Genomic DNA, 17,553 nt, shown 5'->3' with positions numbered 1-17,553 from the left:
CCATGCTACCGGGTTAGCACAGCCTGCATACATGCTACCGGGTTAGCACAGCCTGCATACATGCTACCGGGTTAGCACAGCCTGCATACGTGCTACCGGGTTAGCACAGCCTGCATACGTGCTACCGGGTTAGCACAGCCTGCATACGTGCTACCGGGTTAGCACAGCCTGCATACGTGCTACCGGGTTAGCACAGCCTACATACGTGCTACCGGGTTAGCACAGCCTGCATACGTGCTACCGGGTTAGCACAGCCTGCATCCGTGCTACCGGGTTAGCACAGCCTGCATCCGTGCTACCGGGTTAGCACAGCCTACATACGTGCTACCGGGTTAGCACAGCCTACATACGTGCTACCGGGTTAGCACAGCCTGCATCCGTGCTACCGGGTTAGCACAGCCTGCATATGTGCTACCGGGTTAGCACAGCCTGCATACGTGCTACCGGGTTAGCACAGCCTGCATACGTGCTACCGGGTTAGCACAGCCTGCATACATGCTACCGGGTTAGCACAGCCTGCATCCATGCTACCGGGTTAGCACAGCCTGCATACATGCTACCGGGTTAGCACAGCCTGCATACATGCTACCGGGTTAGCACAGCCTGCATACATGCTACCGGGTTAGCACAGCCTGCATACATGCTACCGGGTTAGCACAGCCTGCATACGTGCTACCGGGTTAGCACAGCCTGCATCCGTGCTACCGGGTTAGCACAGCCTGCATCCGTGCTACCGGGTTAGCACAGCCTGCATCCGTGCTACCGGGTTAGCACAGCCTGCATCCGTGCTACCGGGTTAGCACAGCCTGCATACGTGCTACCGGGTTAGCACAGCCTGCATACATGCTACCGGGTTAGCACAGCCTGCATACATGCTACCGGGTTAGCACAGCCTGCATACATGCTACCGGGTTGACTCGTGTCATCCAACGTCCCGTGAAGCGACCGGCTTGTTCTGGAGTCCTTCTTCACCACCTCGGATGGAGGTCTGGACTCTGAGGGCGTTCAGTTCTTTACTGTATCCGTCTGAAAGCGAAGGTCATCCTCACACATATCGAAGATGTTCTGTTAGTGCCACTCGTGGTGAGGTGATCCGGTCCAGACCAGGTGGACAGCGGGAAGGAATCGGACCACAGACACACTGACATTCTCAGGCTTTATTTTTCTCTTTGTTCTATTGTTTTACAGGAGCTTAAATATCTTACAGAGCGAGAACATCCGTCTGGTTATTTACAAGATTTAAGAAATGACATGTCGAGAGGAGGAGCGAGGAGGAACGAGGAGGGCGGGACATTCTGAATAACCATCGTCCTGACATCAGAAACCGAATGAGAAGCCGCGGCGTGTCGTTCCTAAGCCGTCAACGAAGAGAACCGAACGGAACCGAAGAGTCTGCATCAAAGCAAGAGGAAAAGCAATCGAACCAGGAAGCTAAACGTAGAACCCGCAGTGACCCGATGACATCTCCAGAGACCCAGCTGCCCCGTTAGCTAACATCAACGCCGGCTCACGCTACAGAGGTCAGCGAATCAGACGCATCCTTCAGCAGAGCGACAACTCAGAACATCTCCAGGAACATTCATTCAGACTCCAGAGACCTGAATCCACCAGAGCCCTGAATCCACCAGAGCCCTGAATCCACCAGAGACCTGAATCCACCAGAGACCTGAATCCACCAGAGACCTGAATCCACCAGAGCCCTGAATCCACCAGAGCCCTGAATCCACCAGAGCCCTGAATCCACCAGAGACCTGAATCCACCAGAGCCCTGAATCCACCAGAGACCTGAATCCACCAGAGACCTGAATCCACCAGAGACCTGAATCCACCAGAGCCGGAGGTCCACAGAGGAGGACGAGGTCTAAACTGATCCAGTCTTCTGATGGCCTCCTCTTCGTCACTCCGGATGCATTCAATAACGCGGGAACAGACGGCGCCATAAAATGCATCTCTTTGTAACAGTTAACTTGAGCTAAAGTTAGCGTCTCTTTGTAGCAGCGCAGCTAATGTTGCTAGTTGTAACTGTTCCCCATTAAAACTAATGTTAGCATGCTAGCATGCTAGCAGAACACCACCATCACGACCTGCAGCCGATTCACAGACGGATCAGTGCTGGACGGAACTGAGGCAGCCTCCACCATTCGGAACCAAACTGGATCCAGAACCTTCTGCCTCTGAGGCGGACCTCGTTGAGGAGGGTCAGCTGCTGGATGCTTCTACGCCCGGCAGCTGAAGGAGGTGTGGGATACCTGGATACTGTGACGCCGTCACGTCCATGCAGTGTTAAAGAAAACTAAATGTCTGAGGTGGGGGGGGACAGGGGGCGCTGGAGGTGAGGACAGGAGACGAACACGGAGTGCTGGCTGAGGACGTCGAGGTGTCTCAGATGGGGAGCTGGAAGGTGATGTCAACTTGGGCTTCTTTAGCCAGCGAGACGATTTCGGAGAGTTTCACCACCTGTGGGCACAGAAGAGACACCTGGTCAACCACTGTCGCTAACGTTAGCACGTCTCACCTGAGAAACACCTGGTCAACCACTGTCGCTAATGTTAGCACGTCTCACCTGAGAAACACCTGGTCAACCACTGTTGCTAACGTTAGCACGTCTCACCTGAGAAACACCTGGTCAACCACTGTCGCTAACGTTAGCACGTCTCACCTGTGAAACACCTGGTCAACCACTGTAGCTAACGTTAGCATGTCTCACCTGAGAAAGGTCTGCTCAACCACTGTAGCTAACGTTAGCACGTCTCACCTGAGAAAGGTCTGGTCAACCACTGTAGCTAATGTTAGCACGTCTCACCTGAGAAACACCTGGTCAACCACTGTCGCTAACGTTAGCACGTCTCACCTGAGAAAGGTCTGCTCAACCACTGTAGCTAACGTTAGCACGTCTCACCTGAGAAAGGTCTGGTCAACCACTGTAGCTAATGTTAGCACGTCTCACCTGAGAAACACCTGGTCAAGCACTGTTGCTAACGTTAGCACATCTCACCTGAGAAACACCTGGTCAACCACTGTAGCTAACGTTAGCACGTCTCACCTGAGAAACACCTGGTCAACCACTGTAGCTAACGTTAGCACGTCTCACCTGAGAAACACCTGGTCAACCACTGTCGCTAACGTTAGCACGTCTCACCTGAGAAACACCTGGTCAACCACTGTCGCTAACGTTAGCACGTCTCACCTGTGAAACACCTGGTCAACCACTGTAGCTAACGTTAGCACGTCTCACCTGAGAAAGGTCTGCTCAACCACTGTAGCTAACGTTAGCATGTCTCACCTGAGAAAGGTCTGCTCAACCACTGTAGCTAACGTTAGCACGTCTCACCTGAGAAAGGTCTGGTCAAACATGTCTACCCTCGGTGCGTAGCCCCTACTGTGTTGCTGCCCTCTTGTGGCTGCTATTACTGGTCGTTTTGATGTTTCAGCAGTGCATGGTCCAAATGCCTCCTACGTTTAACAGGAACGGAACGGACAGAACCCTTTCTGGATTCGGGCTCTTTCCTACCATCTTTGCAGCTTCGTCCAGATCGTCGCAGGCCAAGATCTTCAGAGGACTGGCAGCAATCAGCGCTTTGGCATCGTCCACTCTTGTTCCTTCAACACAGAACACAAACGCCATAAACGACAGAGACAGAGCAGGGAACCTCTGTCCATAAAGACGAGAGACAGAGGCCCGTAAAGAAGAGACAGAGGCCCGTAAAGAAGAGAGACAGAGGCCCGTAAAGAAGAGACAGAGGCCCGTAAAGAAGAGAGACAGAGGCCCGTAAAGAAGAGACAGAGGCCCGTAAAGAAGAGACAGAGGTCCGTAAAGAAGAGAGACAGAGGCCCGTAAAGAAGAGAGACAGAGGCCCGTAAAGAAGAGACAGAGGTCCGTAAAGAAGAGAGACAGAGGTCCATTAAGAAGAGAGACAGAGGCCCGTACAGAAGAGAGACAGAGGTCCGTACAGAAGAGAGACAGAGGTCCGTACAGAAGAGAGACAGAGGTCCGTTAAGAAGAGAGACAGAGGTCCGTTAGGAAGAGAGACAGAGGTCCGTACAGAAGAGAGACAGAGGTCCGTTAAGAAGAGAGACAGAGGTCCGTACAGAAGAGAGACAGAGGTCCGTTAAGAAGAGAGACAGAGGTCCGTTAGGAAGAGAGACAGAGGTCCGTACAGAAGAGAGACAGAGGTCCGTTAAGAAGAGAGACAGAGGTCCGTTAAGAAGAGAGACAGAGGTCCGTTAAGAAGAGAGACAGAGGCCCGTACAGGAGAAATTAATCGCATTCTTCCTCGGATTCTTTTATAGAGATGGTTCCGGACTTCCAGATCTTTCTGGTAGTGAACCTGAAAACCTTCCCAGAGAGTGTTCGACCTTGTAATCGCACAACGATGGGGATCTTGAGGTCCAGGTCTATCACAGCCATGATGATGCCTTTAGCGATGACATCACACCTCATGATGCCTCCAAAGATGTTGACCAGGATGGCCTGAACCTGAATGACATCACCACAATTGAAAATCCAACAACAAACAACTTCCTGTAACTGCCCCTCACCGCCCCCCTTACCTTCCTGTCAGAGGTGATGAGCTTAAAGGCCTCTGTCACCTGTTGAGTTGTAGCTCCTCCCCCCACATCCAAGAAGTTGGCTGGTGTCCCGCCGTGGAGTTTGATGATGTCCATGGTGGCCATGGCCAGACCCGCTCCATTTACTAGTAATAAGAGCAAAGGACGGGGTGGAGTGAGGAAGGCTGGAGACACGGCGTGTTCTCCGACCAATCACAATCCCACCCTGCTTAAACGGGAACATGAGGTTACGGCCAACGAGAACCGGAACGAGAACCGGAACGAGAACCGGATCTCGTTGTATTCCACGATGCAATGACAACGAAGGCTTTCTATTCCATTTCTGTCATGTGTCGGGGTGGAGACCATGAAGAGGAGAGATCTCAATGTTTACGCTCCTGGATTTGATCTGGATCTGGATCTGGATCTGGATCCTGGCCCTTTAAATGCCTCTACGGTGGTAAAGAGGGGCGGGTCCAAACTGCAGCCCCAACTCTGGTTCTGTCCTACCCAGACAGCCGATGGTGCCGTCCAGCCCGATGTAGTTGAGGTCGGCCTTGGCGGCCTGCCGGTCCCGCGGGTCCTCCTGGGTCCAGTCCTGCATGCTGAAGACCTTCTTCTGCCGGTACTCTGCATTGGAGTCAAAGTTGATCTTGGCATCCATGCACATCACTGTGGAGCAGACAGGACACGATCGGGTCAGAACAAGGTCTACAGGCCACACCGAGGGGGGGTCATCGGCCTACCGGAACCAGAGGAGTCCTCCACCATGGGGTTGATCTCCACCATGGAGGCGTCGTACTGGATGAACAGCTGGTAAAGTTTCACCATGTTCTCCGCCGCCTCGGTCACCAGCGCAGCCGGGAAGCCCATCTTCTGAGCAACCTGCAGGGACAAGGGCTCAGGAAGCAGCTCCAGAAGGTCCCAGACCCCGTCCCAGACCAGGTCCCAGAGCCCGTCCCAGACCCCGTCCCAGACCCCGTCCCAGACCAGGTCCCAGAACCCGTCCCAGACCAGGTCCCAGACCAGGTCCCAGAACCCGTCCCAGACCCCGTCCCAGACCCCGTCCCAGACCAGGTCCCAGAACCCGTCCCAGACCAGGTCCCAGACCAGGTCCCAGACCCCGTCCCAGACCAGGTCCCAGACCAGGTCCCAGACCCCGTCCCAGACCAGGTCCCAGACCAGGTCCCAGACCCCGTCCCAGACCCCGTCTCAGACCCCGTCCCAGACCAGGTCCCAGACCAGGTCCCAGACCCCGTCCAATCAGCCCTGCTGTCACTATGACAACAGACACACCCAATATCGTTACGTGTAGTCCCCGTCTCTCCTCTGGACATGTCCAAACCATCAACGTCTGTCCTCTGACCTTCACTGTCCCTCTTATTGTCTCATGTCTAATTCTGTCCAACCTGGTCCCCCCCTGTTCATCCTCTCATAACTTGAAGGATCTGAAGACGAACACAGCCTTCCTGTTCCTCTTCCTCGGTCCCCCCCGATCATTGATCTACCTTGACGGCCTGCTCCATCTTAACCCCCCCCCCCCGATCATTGATCTACCTTGACGGCCTGCTCCATCTTAACCCCCCCCCGATCATTGATCTACCTTGACGGCCTGCTCCATCTTAACCCCCCCCCCCGATCATTGATCTACCTTGACGGCCTGCTCCATCTTAACTCCCCCCCCGATCATTGATCTACCTTGACGGCCTGCTCCATCTTAACTCCCCCCCCGATCATTGATCTACCTTGACGGCCTGCTCCATCTTAACTCCCCCCCCGATCATTGATCTACCTTGACGGCCTGCTCCATCTTAACTCCCCCCCCGATCATTGATCTACCTTGACGGCCTGCTCCATCTTAACCCCCCCCGATCATTGATCTACCTTGACGGCCTGCTCCATCTTAACCCCCCCCCCGATCATTGATCTACCTTGACGGCCTGCTCCATCTTAACCCCCCCCCCGATCATTGATCCACCTTGACGGCCTGCTCCATCTTAACCCCCCCCCGATCATTGATCTACCTTGACGGCCTGCTCCATCTTAACCCCCCCCCGATCATTGATCTACCTTGACGGCCTGCTCCATCTTAACCCCCCCCCGATCATTGATCTACCTTGACGGCCTGCTCCATCTTAACCCCCCCCCGATCATTGATCTACCTTGACGGCCTGCTCCATCTTAATTCCCTCCACGATGTCGATCGGCTCCTTCACGATGGCGTCAGGATTCTCTGCTGCAACGTCTTCGATGTTCACGCCTCCCTGTGAGCTGCCAATCAGCACGGGTCCCTGCGAGACAGAGGAGGAGCCATGAGGAACCCGGCCGGCCTACTCCAGACTGGACCAGAACCTGCTCAGGGTGTTCCGGTCCACTGTCGATCTGACACGCCCGTAAACGCTGCAGCTGCTTCCCATTGGACGGCCCCCTGAACACCTAGGAAACCTTCTCCTGTCTATTATGGGATGGGCTGTTCCTCCATTGATCCATGACAGACACGTATAATAATTAGCATTTATTGATTTGCTGTCGGGACATTAACGAACATTTTATTTTTTTAATGACCAGCCCCCCCGCCAGATGGTACAGGCCAAATAGTAACAGTAAATACACAGACCATAATACACACAGTACTACAACACAGACGGCTAGTGGCCCGTGGACGGGGGCGGCCCTCGGCTAGTGGCCCGTGGGCGGGGCCGGCCCGCGGCTAGTGGCCCTCGGCTAGCGGCCGGCCCGCGGCTAGTGGGCGGGGGCGGCCCTCGGCTAGTGGCCCGTGGGCGGGCCGCGGCTAGTGGCCCCTGGGCGGGGGCGGCCCTCGGCTAGTGGCCCGTGGGCGGGGGCGGCCCTCGGCTAGTGGCCCGTGGGCGGGGGCGGCCCTCGGCTAGCAGCCCTCGGCTAGTGGCCCGTGGACGGGGGCGGCCCTCGGCTAGTGGCCCGTGGGCGGGGGCGGCCCTCGGCTAGCGGCCCTCGGCTAGCGGCCCTTGGCTAGCGGCCCTCGGCTAGTGGCCCGTGGACGGGGGCGGGCCGCGGCTAGTGGCCCCTGGGCGGGGGCGGCCCTCGGCTAGTGGCCCGTGGGCGGGGGCGGCCCTCGGCTAGTGGCCCGTGGGCGGGGGCGGGCCGCGGCTAGTGGCCCGTGGACGGGGGCGGCCCTCGGCTAGTGGCCCGTGGGCGGGGGCGGCCCTCGGCTAGCGGCCCTCGGCTAGCGGCCCTCGGCTAGTGGCCCGTGGACGGGGGCGGGCCGCGGCTAGTGGCCCCTGGGCGGGGGCGGCCCTCGGCCGGTTTGAAGAAAGCAGCTGCTGGTCGTGTTCTCTCACCTGGAACGATCTCTCCATGGTGATGGCGAAGTAGTACTCTCTTCGTGGGTACCTGCGCTCGCAGATGAACACCTGGTTGCAGATACGCCCCGCCTCCCCAGTCTGCTTGGTGTACAGCTTTCGACCAATCATCTGGGAGGAAATGTCCCGGGCCTCTTCTGGCCTGAGGAGGAGACCTTCACGGTTCAATTCTAAAATGAGATCTTTAACGATCACGAAGACGAGAGAGAGAATATGGAGTCTTCAGGACATTAACTCTTGGATGACCAGGAACTACTACCGTACTTTCTTCTTGTCCTTCTCCACTTCACCCTGTCCTTTGCATCGTCCTCCCCAACACCAGCCACTCTCATGTCCTCCCTCACTACGTCCATGTCTCTTCTCCTGGGTCGTCCTCTAGTCCTGCTCCCTGGCAGTTCCATCCTCAGCATCCTTCTACCGATATAGTCCCCGTCTCTCCTCTGGACATGTCTCTCTCTCCTCAACCCAGCCAGTCCAGACAGATGGCCATCCACTATGAGTCGTAGGTTCTGTCCAAGTTTTCTGCCTGTTAAAGGGACGTTTTCCTTGCCTCCGTCTCCAAAGTACTTGGACAGTTGGGTTGTCTGTCCCTGCAGGACTCGTTGGGTTCTGTCTGTCCCTGCAGCACTCGTTGGGTTCTGTCTGTCCCTGCAGCACTCGTTGGGTTCTGTCTGTCCCTGCAGCACTCGTTGGGTTCTGTCTGTCCCTGCAGCACTCGTTGGGTTCTGACTGTCCCTGCAGCACTCGTTGGGTTCTGTCTGTCCCTGCAGCACTCGTTGGGTTCTGACTGTCCCTGCAGCACTCGTTGGGTTCTGTCTGTCCCTGCAGCACTCGTTGGGTTCTGTCTGTCCCTGCAGCACTCGTTGGGTTCTGTCTGTCCCTGCAGCACTCGTTGGGTTCTGTCTGTCCCTGCAGCACTCGTTGGGTTCTGACTGTCCCTGCAGCACTCGTTGGGTTCTGTCTGTCCCTGCAGCACTCGTTGGGTTCTGTCTGTCCCTGCAGCACTCGTTGGGTTCTGACTGTCCCTGCAGCACTCGTTGGGTTCTGTCTGTCCCTGCAGCACTCGTTGGGTTCTGTCTGTCCCTGCAGCACTCGTTGGGTTCTGTCTGTCCCTGCAGCACTCGTTGGGTTCTGACTGTCCCTGCAGCACTCGTTGGGTTCTGTCTGTCCCTGCAGCACTCGTTGGGTTCTGACTGTCCCTGCAGCACTCGTTGGGTTCTGTCTGTCCCTGCAGCACTCGTTGGGTTCTGACTGTCCCTGCAGCACTCGTTGGGTTCTGTCTGTCCCTGCAGCACTCGTTGGGTTCTGTCTGTCCCTGCAGCACTCGTTGGGTTCTGACTGTCCCTGCAGCTCTCGTTGGGTTCTGTCTGTCCCTGCAGCACTCGTTGGGTTCTGTCTGTCCCTGCAGCACTCGTTGGGTTCTGTCTGTCCCTGCAGCACTCGTTGGGTTCTGTCTGTCCCTGCAGCACTCGTTGGGTTCCGTTTGTCCCTGCTACTCGTGTAAAGTTCCTTGAGACGACTTCCTGTTATAGAAATAAAACTGACTTTAATTGGTTGGAATCGTCTGGCTGATGAGGACACGGTGACGCCAGCGCTCCTCAAACTAGCGAGCTCTTCCCTGGTTGCTACGTCTTTTATGCAGAACCAGGAGACAAACAGGAAGTGGAACAAAGGAGGAAAGAGCAGATTATTTCTGGATTACTTACGAGTAAACGATCCTCACTCCTCCCTTCAGTCCACCCTCAAACGTCCCCTTCCCTCTGCCTCCAGCCAGAACCTGAGCTTTCACCACCAGATCCTTGGAGCCTAAGACCAACAGATCAGTCCATCAGCATGAATGATGTCTCACACACCTTTATACAGGTGAGGCTGTGGGATCCATAGCTTTCCTAATGACAGTTCAGAACACAGTGCTAATTCATATCCACTCTGTTAGCCATCCTGTTCCTGTCTCCTAACCGTTGGGGACACAGGGGACTGTTCCTGTCTCCTAACCGTTGGGGGACACAGGGGACTGTTCCTGTCTCCTAACCGTTGGGGGACACAGGGGACTGTTCCCGTCTCCTAACCGTTGGGGACACAGGGGAGATCCGTCTTTTCCAGAGCCGAAGGTAAACGACGAGACAGTGATGCTAACTCAGAGGATTTGTTTTTACCTGAAGGTTCCAGGTAACATGGTCAGCCTGGAGCTCTTTCCAACAGACGCTCTCTCTCTGTCGGCATGGCGACGCAGCTAACACAGAGACACCAACCACAACGACCGACTCGAGATTCCTCCCGTCCATTTTCTAACAGGCCGCCGCTAACAGGCCTCCGCTAACAGGCCTCCGCTAACAGGCCTCCGCTAACAGGCCTCCGCTAACAGGCCGCCGCTAACAGGCCGCCGCTAACAGGCCGCCGCTAACAGGCCGCCGCTAACAGGCCGCCGCTAACAGGCCGCCGCTAACAGGCCTCCGCAAGCGTTTGACGTTACACCCAGAATGCCTTGCAACTTAAACAACAATGGCGACCTAATGTTTATACATAAATCTAAATAATGGAAAGAAATTCTGAAATGTTAATCTTCTGTAGAGCAAAATGCAGTAGTCCCTCGATATAATGCGGTTCATTTTCCGCGACTTCGCTGCTTCGCGGAGTTTTTTATTGCAATTTCAGATATTTTTTTTTGCACTTGAACGCGCCTCGAAAAGGCGCAAGGACGAAGAGGCGCGGTCGGAGGAACTGTGAAATACGCGCGAGTCGCTATTAATCATTTCTCATGCGTTCAACCTCGTAGGTTGATCATTAAAATTAAATTCGTTATTTCTAAAATTTATCATATTTATTTGTTAAGCGTTTGTTTTATAGCGCTCTTATTCTCTGTGTGAAAAGAGGCTTTTATTTTGTAGGAGCATAAACGTCACGTCCCTTTTGGGTTTTGTTTCTTCCTGTTGCTACATGTAGCCGCTGCCGCTCCGCTGTGCTAAGCTATCCAATAAAGCAGCATGAGAGGCTAAAGACAGCACGAGTAGAATATTTGTTCTTCTGCACTCCAAGCGGCTCTTTCCTCGACCTCAGAGCCGGCTCTAGGCATAGACGAACTAGGCGGTCGCCTAGGGCGCCACCAGCTGGAGGGGGCGCCACTCCAAGTCTCGAAAAAAAATTATTTAAAAAGAAAGAAAATAAACTAACAATAGTTATAATTTATAGCCCCAACGGGCGCCCTTTTCTCATGCTCTGCCTAGAAAATAAAAAACAAAAAATACAGAAAAAAATTAAAAACAACCCCCCCCCCCCCTCTCGTTGTTGGTCATTCTTGGTATGACCTGAAACACAATGCCTTGACCGTCCAAGGAGAGGGGGGGGCGATTTATCAGCGCGCACCTCAGCTAGACCGAGACAGTTGCTGCTGCAGAGGAGCTTCTCCAAACTAAAGCTAATAAAAACTGACCTGAGATCCACGATGTCACAAGAGCGTCTCAATGGACTTGCTTTAATAAGCATAAATCATGAGCTTTCAGACGGGTATCATTTGATGATACCATCGATGCCTTTGCTGCAAGGAAGTCCAGACGTGTAACATTTTAAATGTAAGCTATCATGCTAAATTATTTGTGTTCTGACTGTTTTGCATTGTTTGTGTGGAAGCTGTCAGGACTTTTAATTTCCTCTTAATCTGAACAGTAACACTGTTTTATCTCTGTTTATTTATTTTATTTTATTTTATTATTTGTATTGTATAGCGTGTGCTAGTTGTCTTGAAGAATAATTAAACTTTTAAGGTCCGTCATATGGCTGTTGTTATTAATGTTTTATATATATAATGTTTGCCGTGTATGGGGGGGGGGGGGGGGGCACCAAAATGGCTCTGCTCGACCTGCACGCCTTAACACTATTAACAGGAAAACGTTTACTGTACGTACTATATATTTATATTTAGTTCTGAAAAGGTTTTGATCTTTGGTTTCATTCTATAATCCTGAAACAATCTATTTAGATTAATGCCTGTTAAACGTGTATAAAGTGTGTGGTGAGGGGTTTTACAGCCTTAAAACATTTATGTACATGTATAATAATTAAAATAAATAAAGATCACTACATTGCGGATTTCACTTATTGCGGGTTCTTTTTGGAACGTAACCCCCGCGGAGAAGGCGGGACTACTGTACATCAAAGAGCCAACATGCCATTATAGTCGGGGTTCTTGTGGTACCGCCAACAGAACTAGCAGCCCAGCCCAGAAGGTCGGAACCGGACAGGTCAGATGAAGAATCAAAGGAAGCAGGAGGAGGAGGACATACCGTCGGCTCCTCCCATCCTTGACCTTACAAGGTGGGTCACCTGAGCCCACTGGAGCAGGAGGCTATGATTAGCCTCCAGCTGTGCCACTGCAGATCCACAAAGGTCAGAAGAACAGAACCGGTGGAGGTTCTGAGCCGGACTCACCGATCCGCCTGGCCACGGCGTACGCCTCCTCCGAGGAGCCGGCCACCACGCCGGCAGGGACGGCGATGCCGGCCTCCTTCAGGAGCCCGATGCTCATGTACTCGTGGAGGGACAGACTCCTCTGCTGCCGGAACACGTGGGCCCCGACCAGACCCGCAGAACCACCTAGAACCTGGAGAACGGGAGTTAGCACTGCACCCATCCTGACTTTCACCAGATCACGTGACTCACAACGACCAATGGGAGCCTCTACGTCCTCACACATTCTAATGTCCCTCTGACCCAACCCGAGCCCGGAACCCATTCAGAACCAGAACCTCTGGCCCCCTCCAGCTTCTCCAGAGAGACTGAGAAATAAATAAAACCAAAACCGGTTCTCTTCATCCACCAAAGAGAGAATCCATTAGATTAAGGTTCTGATCATTGATGGTTCTGCTCTGGATCCTGGTTCCGCCGGGTCCATCCTAACGGAACCGACCAGCAGCCAGGTCAGGTGTTGAACTCGAGCAGGCACCCGATGGGGCTTCCTCTCCAGAACCTTCTCAGAACCGGTTTGTCCCACATAGAATCACACAAATCCGGACCAAGGACCCGAAGGACCCGAAGGGGGTCAGGTGGTCTTCACAGAGGAACCAGAACCGCCCCCCGTGCCTCGGCAGACCCTGCACACCCCGGGCTGGTTCCGTCGCTATGACTACCAGAGACCCAGGACAGGTGGAGGCAGAACCACACCAGTTGGACCACGTCCCGGTGAGGACTCAGGTCTTCTGCTCGGAACCATTCAGGTTTATTGTTGCGTTTGATCCTCCTTGTGGGCGGGGCAAACCCTCGGCGTCACACACAGTAACACAACGCGCCCCGCCCGTGGCCCGTCCTTGGTCTCGGTGCTCGGGGGGGTCACAGTCGGTGTCCCTCCCCGCATCAGCTGCGCCTTTCGGCCGCGCGCACACCGGGGCCGGGTCACCGCTAGCGACAGCTAGCTGCGCTAACACGCTAACGCTAGCAAGTTAGCCAAACACTGCTACCTCCGTGGAGACGGCGCTAATGTCAAACCTGACCCCGTGAGTTCAGGGACGCGCCACGGAGCCCCCCCGCGCCCCCCCGCCCCCCCCCCCACGGACACCTTCGCTTCCAGGTGGGCCCAGACTCACCTTCGCCGCGGAGCTGAGGCTGTTTCTGGCCGCAGAGGTTCTCAGGCTCGCTGTCAAACGGCCGCAGAGCAGGGACGCCGCCATGTCGCCCTCTCAAGTGAAGAGGCTTGTGCGCATGCGCGATGAACTGGAGCGTCCACGTCACTGACGCCGCCTCCCCTCAGCCCGGAATCATCCGAACACTCACCGAGGCGCTCAGGTGTGGTTCAGGTGTTACCAGCATTATTAGGAGCTGTAGCTGACACGCCCCTAACGGTGACGTCGCTCCTGCTCAGAACTCAGATAATAAAGACACATTTACGAAGGGCCGGGGGGGGGCAGAGTAGAGTACTAGTACTACTAGTACACACTAAGTACTAGTCAAAGTATTCCAGCTGCAGTTCTGCTTTATTTATTGAATACTTGTTTCAGAAACAATACTGTAATGAATACACAGTAAAACATCTTCGTTAGCCGTTAGCCGTTAGCGTTGTAAGTCCAGACGCTCTGTGAATCCCATCATCTGGTTCTGGTTCTGGGTCCGGGTCCAAGTCCTGCTGAAGGGATGCAGTTCATGCCCCGAACGTTGCTGCTGCCCCTCCACAAGATGACCTCTGACCTCCAGCCTCAACAGCTGTGTCCCCGTTAGATTCCTGGAGGACTCGGACTCGCTGGAGGGCAGGCAGTCGTCCAGGTTCACCCCCCCCCCCCCCCAGAACCACCAGGATAAGCCTGTCCATGTAAATCAAGAGGCATCAGGACTCGACCCGGGACAGTCTTCATGGGTCCGAGACGACCCGGTCTTTATTTACAAGCAAGGTGCATTAATCACGCAACCGTCCAGAGTGGACTGAACCGGGACCGGGACAGGGACCGGAACCGGGACGGCCCCAGCGCCTCACAGCAAGTACCCGGTCCAGACAGGACCTTGTCCTTCAGGTTCACCGTGAAGACCGGCTCGGACCGAAGCGGGCCCAAAGTCAGTCGGAGTCGCTGCTGCTGCTGGACGAGTCCGTGGACATGGCCTCCACGTCGTCCTCGTTCTCCTTGTTGTGACCCGGGGGCTCCAGCCCAAAGTCGTTGCCATGGTGAGGAGGCAGCATCCCCGCGGAGACGTCAGAGGACTGCCAGGAGTAGTGAGGAGTCAGGACGTCTGAGGAGCAGAGGAGACGCAGGTGAAGCCCGGACCCAGCAGAAGCCCCGCCTCCGTGCGGATCAACCACCCACCTGGCAGCCGCCCGGCGGCCAGGGCGTCGCCCGGCAGGTGTCCGTTCACGCCATTGGTGGGCAGGTTGGCCATGTGACCCAGCAGCCCGCTGCGCATCTCCAGGTCGGTCGGGTAGGGCCTGCGCGGATCACCTGGAAACACGCCCACACAGCATAAGGTAACGCCCCTCAGACAGGGGCGTGGCCTCTGAGCTTCCTACCTGGGACCCAGTTGAGGGGCGCACACACCGCGTTGCTGGCGCTGATCCTGTGGGCGTACTTGATGATTTCTTCTGAAGAGATGCTTCCTGGAGAGAACCGGAGTTCAAGAGAGAACCGGACACCTGCTGGGGGCGTGGCTGGGGGCGTGGCTGGGGGCGTGGCAGCTCACCTCTCCTGGCTTTGTCAATGGACTTGAGCTTCTCTTTGGCCTGGTACACAGCGGTGGCCTGGGGAGGGACAGCGCCACCTTCAGAAGAGGACAACAGCGTCCAACGACGAGGACACAGAGGACAACAACGGGGACACAGAGGACAAACACCGTCCAACAACGGGGACACAGAGGACAAACACCGTCCAACAACGGGGACACAGAGGACAAACACCATCCAACAACGAGGACACAGAGGACAAACACCGTCCAACAACAAGGACACAGAGGACAACAACGGGGACACAGAGGACAAACACCGTCCAACAACGGGGACACAGAGGACAAACACCGTCCAACAACGGGGACACAGAGGACAAACACCGTCCAACAACGGGGACACAGAGGACACACACCGTCCAACAAGGACACAGAGGACAAACACTGTCCAACAACAAGGACACAGAGGACAACAATGGGGACACAGAGGACAAACACCGTCCAACAACGGGGACACAGAGGACACACACCATCCAACAAGGACACAGAGGACAACAACGGGGACACAGAGGACACACACCGTCCAACAACGGGGACACAGAGGACACACACCGTCCAACAAGGACACAGAGGACAAACACTGTCCAACAACAAGGACACAGAGGACAACAATGGGGACACAGAGGACAAACACCGTCCAACAACGGGGACACAGAGGACACACACCATCCAACAAGGACACAGAGGACAACAACGGGGACACAGAGGACACACACCATCCAACAAGGACACAGAGGACAACAACGGGGACACAGAGGACACACACCGTCCAACAACAAGGACACAGAGGACAAACACCGTCCAACAACGGGGACACAGAGGACAAACACCGTCCAACAACGGGGACACAGAGGACACACACCATCCAACAAGGACACAGAGGACAACAACGGGGACACAGAGGACACACACCGTCCAACAACGGGGACACAGAGGACACACACCGTCCAACAAGGACACAGAGGACAAACACTGTCCAACAACAAGGACACAGAGGACAACAATGGGGACACAGAGGACAAACACCGTCCAACAACGGGGACACAGAGGACACACACCATCCAACAAGGACACAGAGGACAACAACGGGGACACAGAGGACACACACCATCCAACAAGGACACAGAGGACAACAACGGGGACACAGAGGACACACACCGTCCAACAACAAGGACACAGAGGACAAACACCGTCCAACAACGGGGACACAGAGGACAAACACTGTCCAACAACAAGGACACAGAGGACAACAATGGGGACACAGAGGACAAACACCGTCCAACAACGAGGACACAGAGGACACACACCGTCCAACAACGAGGACACAGAGGACACACCCACCAGGATGTGCTCCGCCTCCTTCAGCTGCTTCTGGAGCTGCTGGACGTCGCTGTCTCTCTTGTCCACCTCCTTCTCCAGCTGCTGCACCTCCTGGTGGACCTTCCCCTGCTGCTGGGCCACCTCCATCAGCTCCTGGAACTCCCTGTCCCTCTGGACCAGCAGGCCCAGGATCTGCCCGAGACACAGGTCCAAGTGAGGACTCTTCAGGGACGGAGGACCGAACCCGACCCCCGACCCCCACATCGTCCATCATCAGCAAATAAACGTCAACGAAGGATCAAACGGTTTACCTGTAGCAAAACACGTTTATAAACAATAACAACCCCCTAGGGGGCGGGGGGCGGGGTTACCTGCGTGTCCTCTCCCGGGGGGGGCAGCTTCTGACTCCGGGACAGAGCCAACATCTCGATCAGCTCTCTGAAACAAACGGACACGAAGGCTAACGTTAGCTAGCTGCTAACACGGCGGCTGATTTCGTCACACGGAAACAACAACCGGGGCTCTACGTCATCACGCTGGCACCGGAAGCCAGCACACCCCAAACGTTACCGCGATGATACTTCCAAATCGTCCAACACCGACAGCAGCCGCTGCCTCGTAGACTTCTCCACCGGGGCCGCCATGTTCGACTCCTCCCGCTTGTGTGCAGGACAGGAAGTGACGTCCGCTACTTCCTCTTGGTGTTCTGATCCGGGTTATGCAAATCATAGATATCTTAATACTAGCATATGCAGCATGGTGCAGTGGTTAGTGCTGTCTCCCCACAGCAAGAAGGTTGTGGGTTCGAGTCCCTTCCCTGTAGTAGTTTGTCCCTCGGAGGGAGATTTGGGTTGCAGCAGAGGACAATGTCCGCTGGACAAGGACACGTTCAGAGGACAACAAACACCGATCAGAGTCCACACAAGTATACTGTGATACTGTATCTGTACTTTGTGGATTCTACGTGTGTCTACTTTGTGTATACTGTGTGTGTACGGTGTGTATACTGTGTGTATACTTTGTGTGTATACTGTGTGTATAGTCTCGTGTGTATACTGTATATATATTGTGTGTATACTTTGTGTGTACTGTATGTATACTGTGTGTATAGTCTCGTGTGTATACTGTGTGTGTATGGTGTGTGTATAATGTGTGT

The 17,553-nt window shown here is 54.8% G+C and overlaps 2 protein-coding genes across 4 annotated transcripts; both read right to left on the bottom strand.

Annotated features, from left to right (window-relative positions):
* Positions 1 to 1,142: 1,142 nt before the first annotated feature.
* sucla2 (succinate-CoA ligase ADP-forming subunit beta) lies at positions 1,143 to 13,579 on the bottom strand. The gene is given in 11 exon segments (XM_068746200.1): positions 1,143 to 2,457; positions 3,512 to 3,600; positions 4,357 to 4,477; positions 4,552 to 4,694; positions 5,059 to 5,220; positions 5,295 to 5,433; positions 6,711 to 6,839; positions 7,866 to 8,028; positions 9,593 to 9,692; positions 12,312 to 12,483; positions 13,463 to 13,579. Coding segments are annotated over 11 exon segments (1,410 nt in total). The 3' UTR covers positions 1,143 to 2,382.
* Positions 13,580 to 13,838: 259 nt separating this feature from the next.
* med4 (mediator complex subunit 4) lies at positions 13,839 to 17,074 on the bottom strand. Of its 3 annotated transcripts, none has more exons than XM_068746378.1 (7): positions 16,968 to 17,074; positions 16,769 to 16,835; positions 16,419 to 16,589; positions 15,039 to 15,096; positions 14,869 to 14,955; positions 14,669 to 14,800; positions 13,839 to 14,594 (listed from the first exon to the last, which is right to left on the bottom strand). In XM_068746378.1, the coding sequence occupies exons 1-7, from the start codon at positions 17,039 to 17,041 to the stop codon at positions 14,422 to 14,424; spliced, it is 762 nt and encodes a 253-aa protein (XP_068602479.1). In that variant the 5' UTR covers positions 17,042 to 17,074; the 3' UTR covers positions 13,839 to 14,421. The 3 variants fall into 3 exon arrangements, with proteins under 3 accessions (XP_068602479.1, XP_068602481.1, XP_068602480.1); XM_068746380.1 differs by having other exon boundaries at positions 16,956 to 17,063; XM_068746379.1 differs by having other exon boundaries at positions 16,925 to 17,044.
* Between the last annotated feature and the right edge of the window lie 479 nt (positions 17,075 to 17,553).

Source organism: Brachionichthys hirsutus, chromosome 12, assembly GCF_040956055.1.
Source record: "Brachionichthys hirsutus isolate HB-005 chromosome 12, CSIRO-AGI_Bhir_v1, whole genome shotgun sequence".
NCBI lineage: Eukaryota > Metazoa > Chordata > Actinopteri > Lophiiformes > Brachionichthyidae > Brachionichthys > Brachionichthys hirsutus.
This window is presented reverse-complemented; position numbering and strand designations above follow the sequence as displayed.

What these genes read in the sequence shown, in the direction of transcription:
- med4 (XM_068746378.1), bottom strand. Translation starts at nt 17,041, where the DNA reads ATGGCGGCCCCGGTGGAGAAGTCTACGAGGCAGCGGCTGCTGTCGGTG. An exon ending in AGGAGGCGGAGCACATCCTG is followed by an intron (nt 15,097 to 16,418) that starts GTGGGTGTGTCC and finishes GTCCCTCCCCAG; the next exon opens with GCCACCGCTGTGTACCAGGC. An exon ending in GCCCCTCAACTGGGTCCCAG is followed by an intron (nt 14,801 to 14,868) that starts GTAGGAAGCTCA and finishes GCGTGTTTCCAG; the next exon opens with GTGATCCGCGCAGGCCCTAC.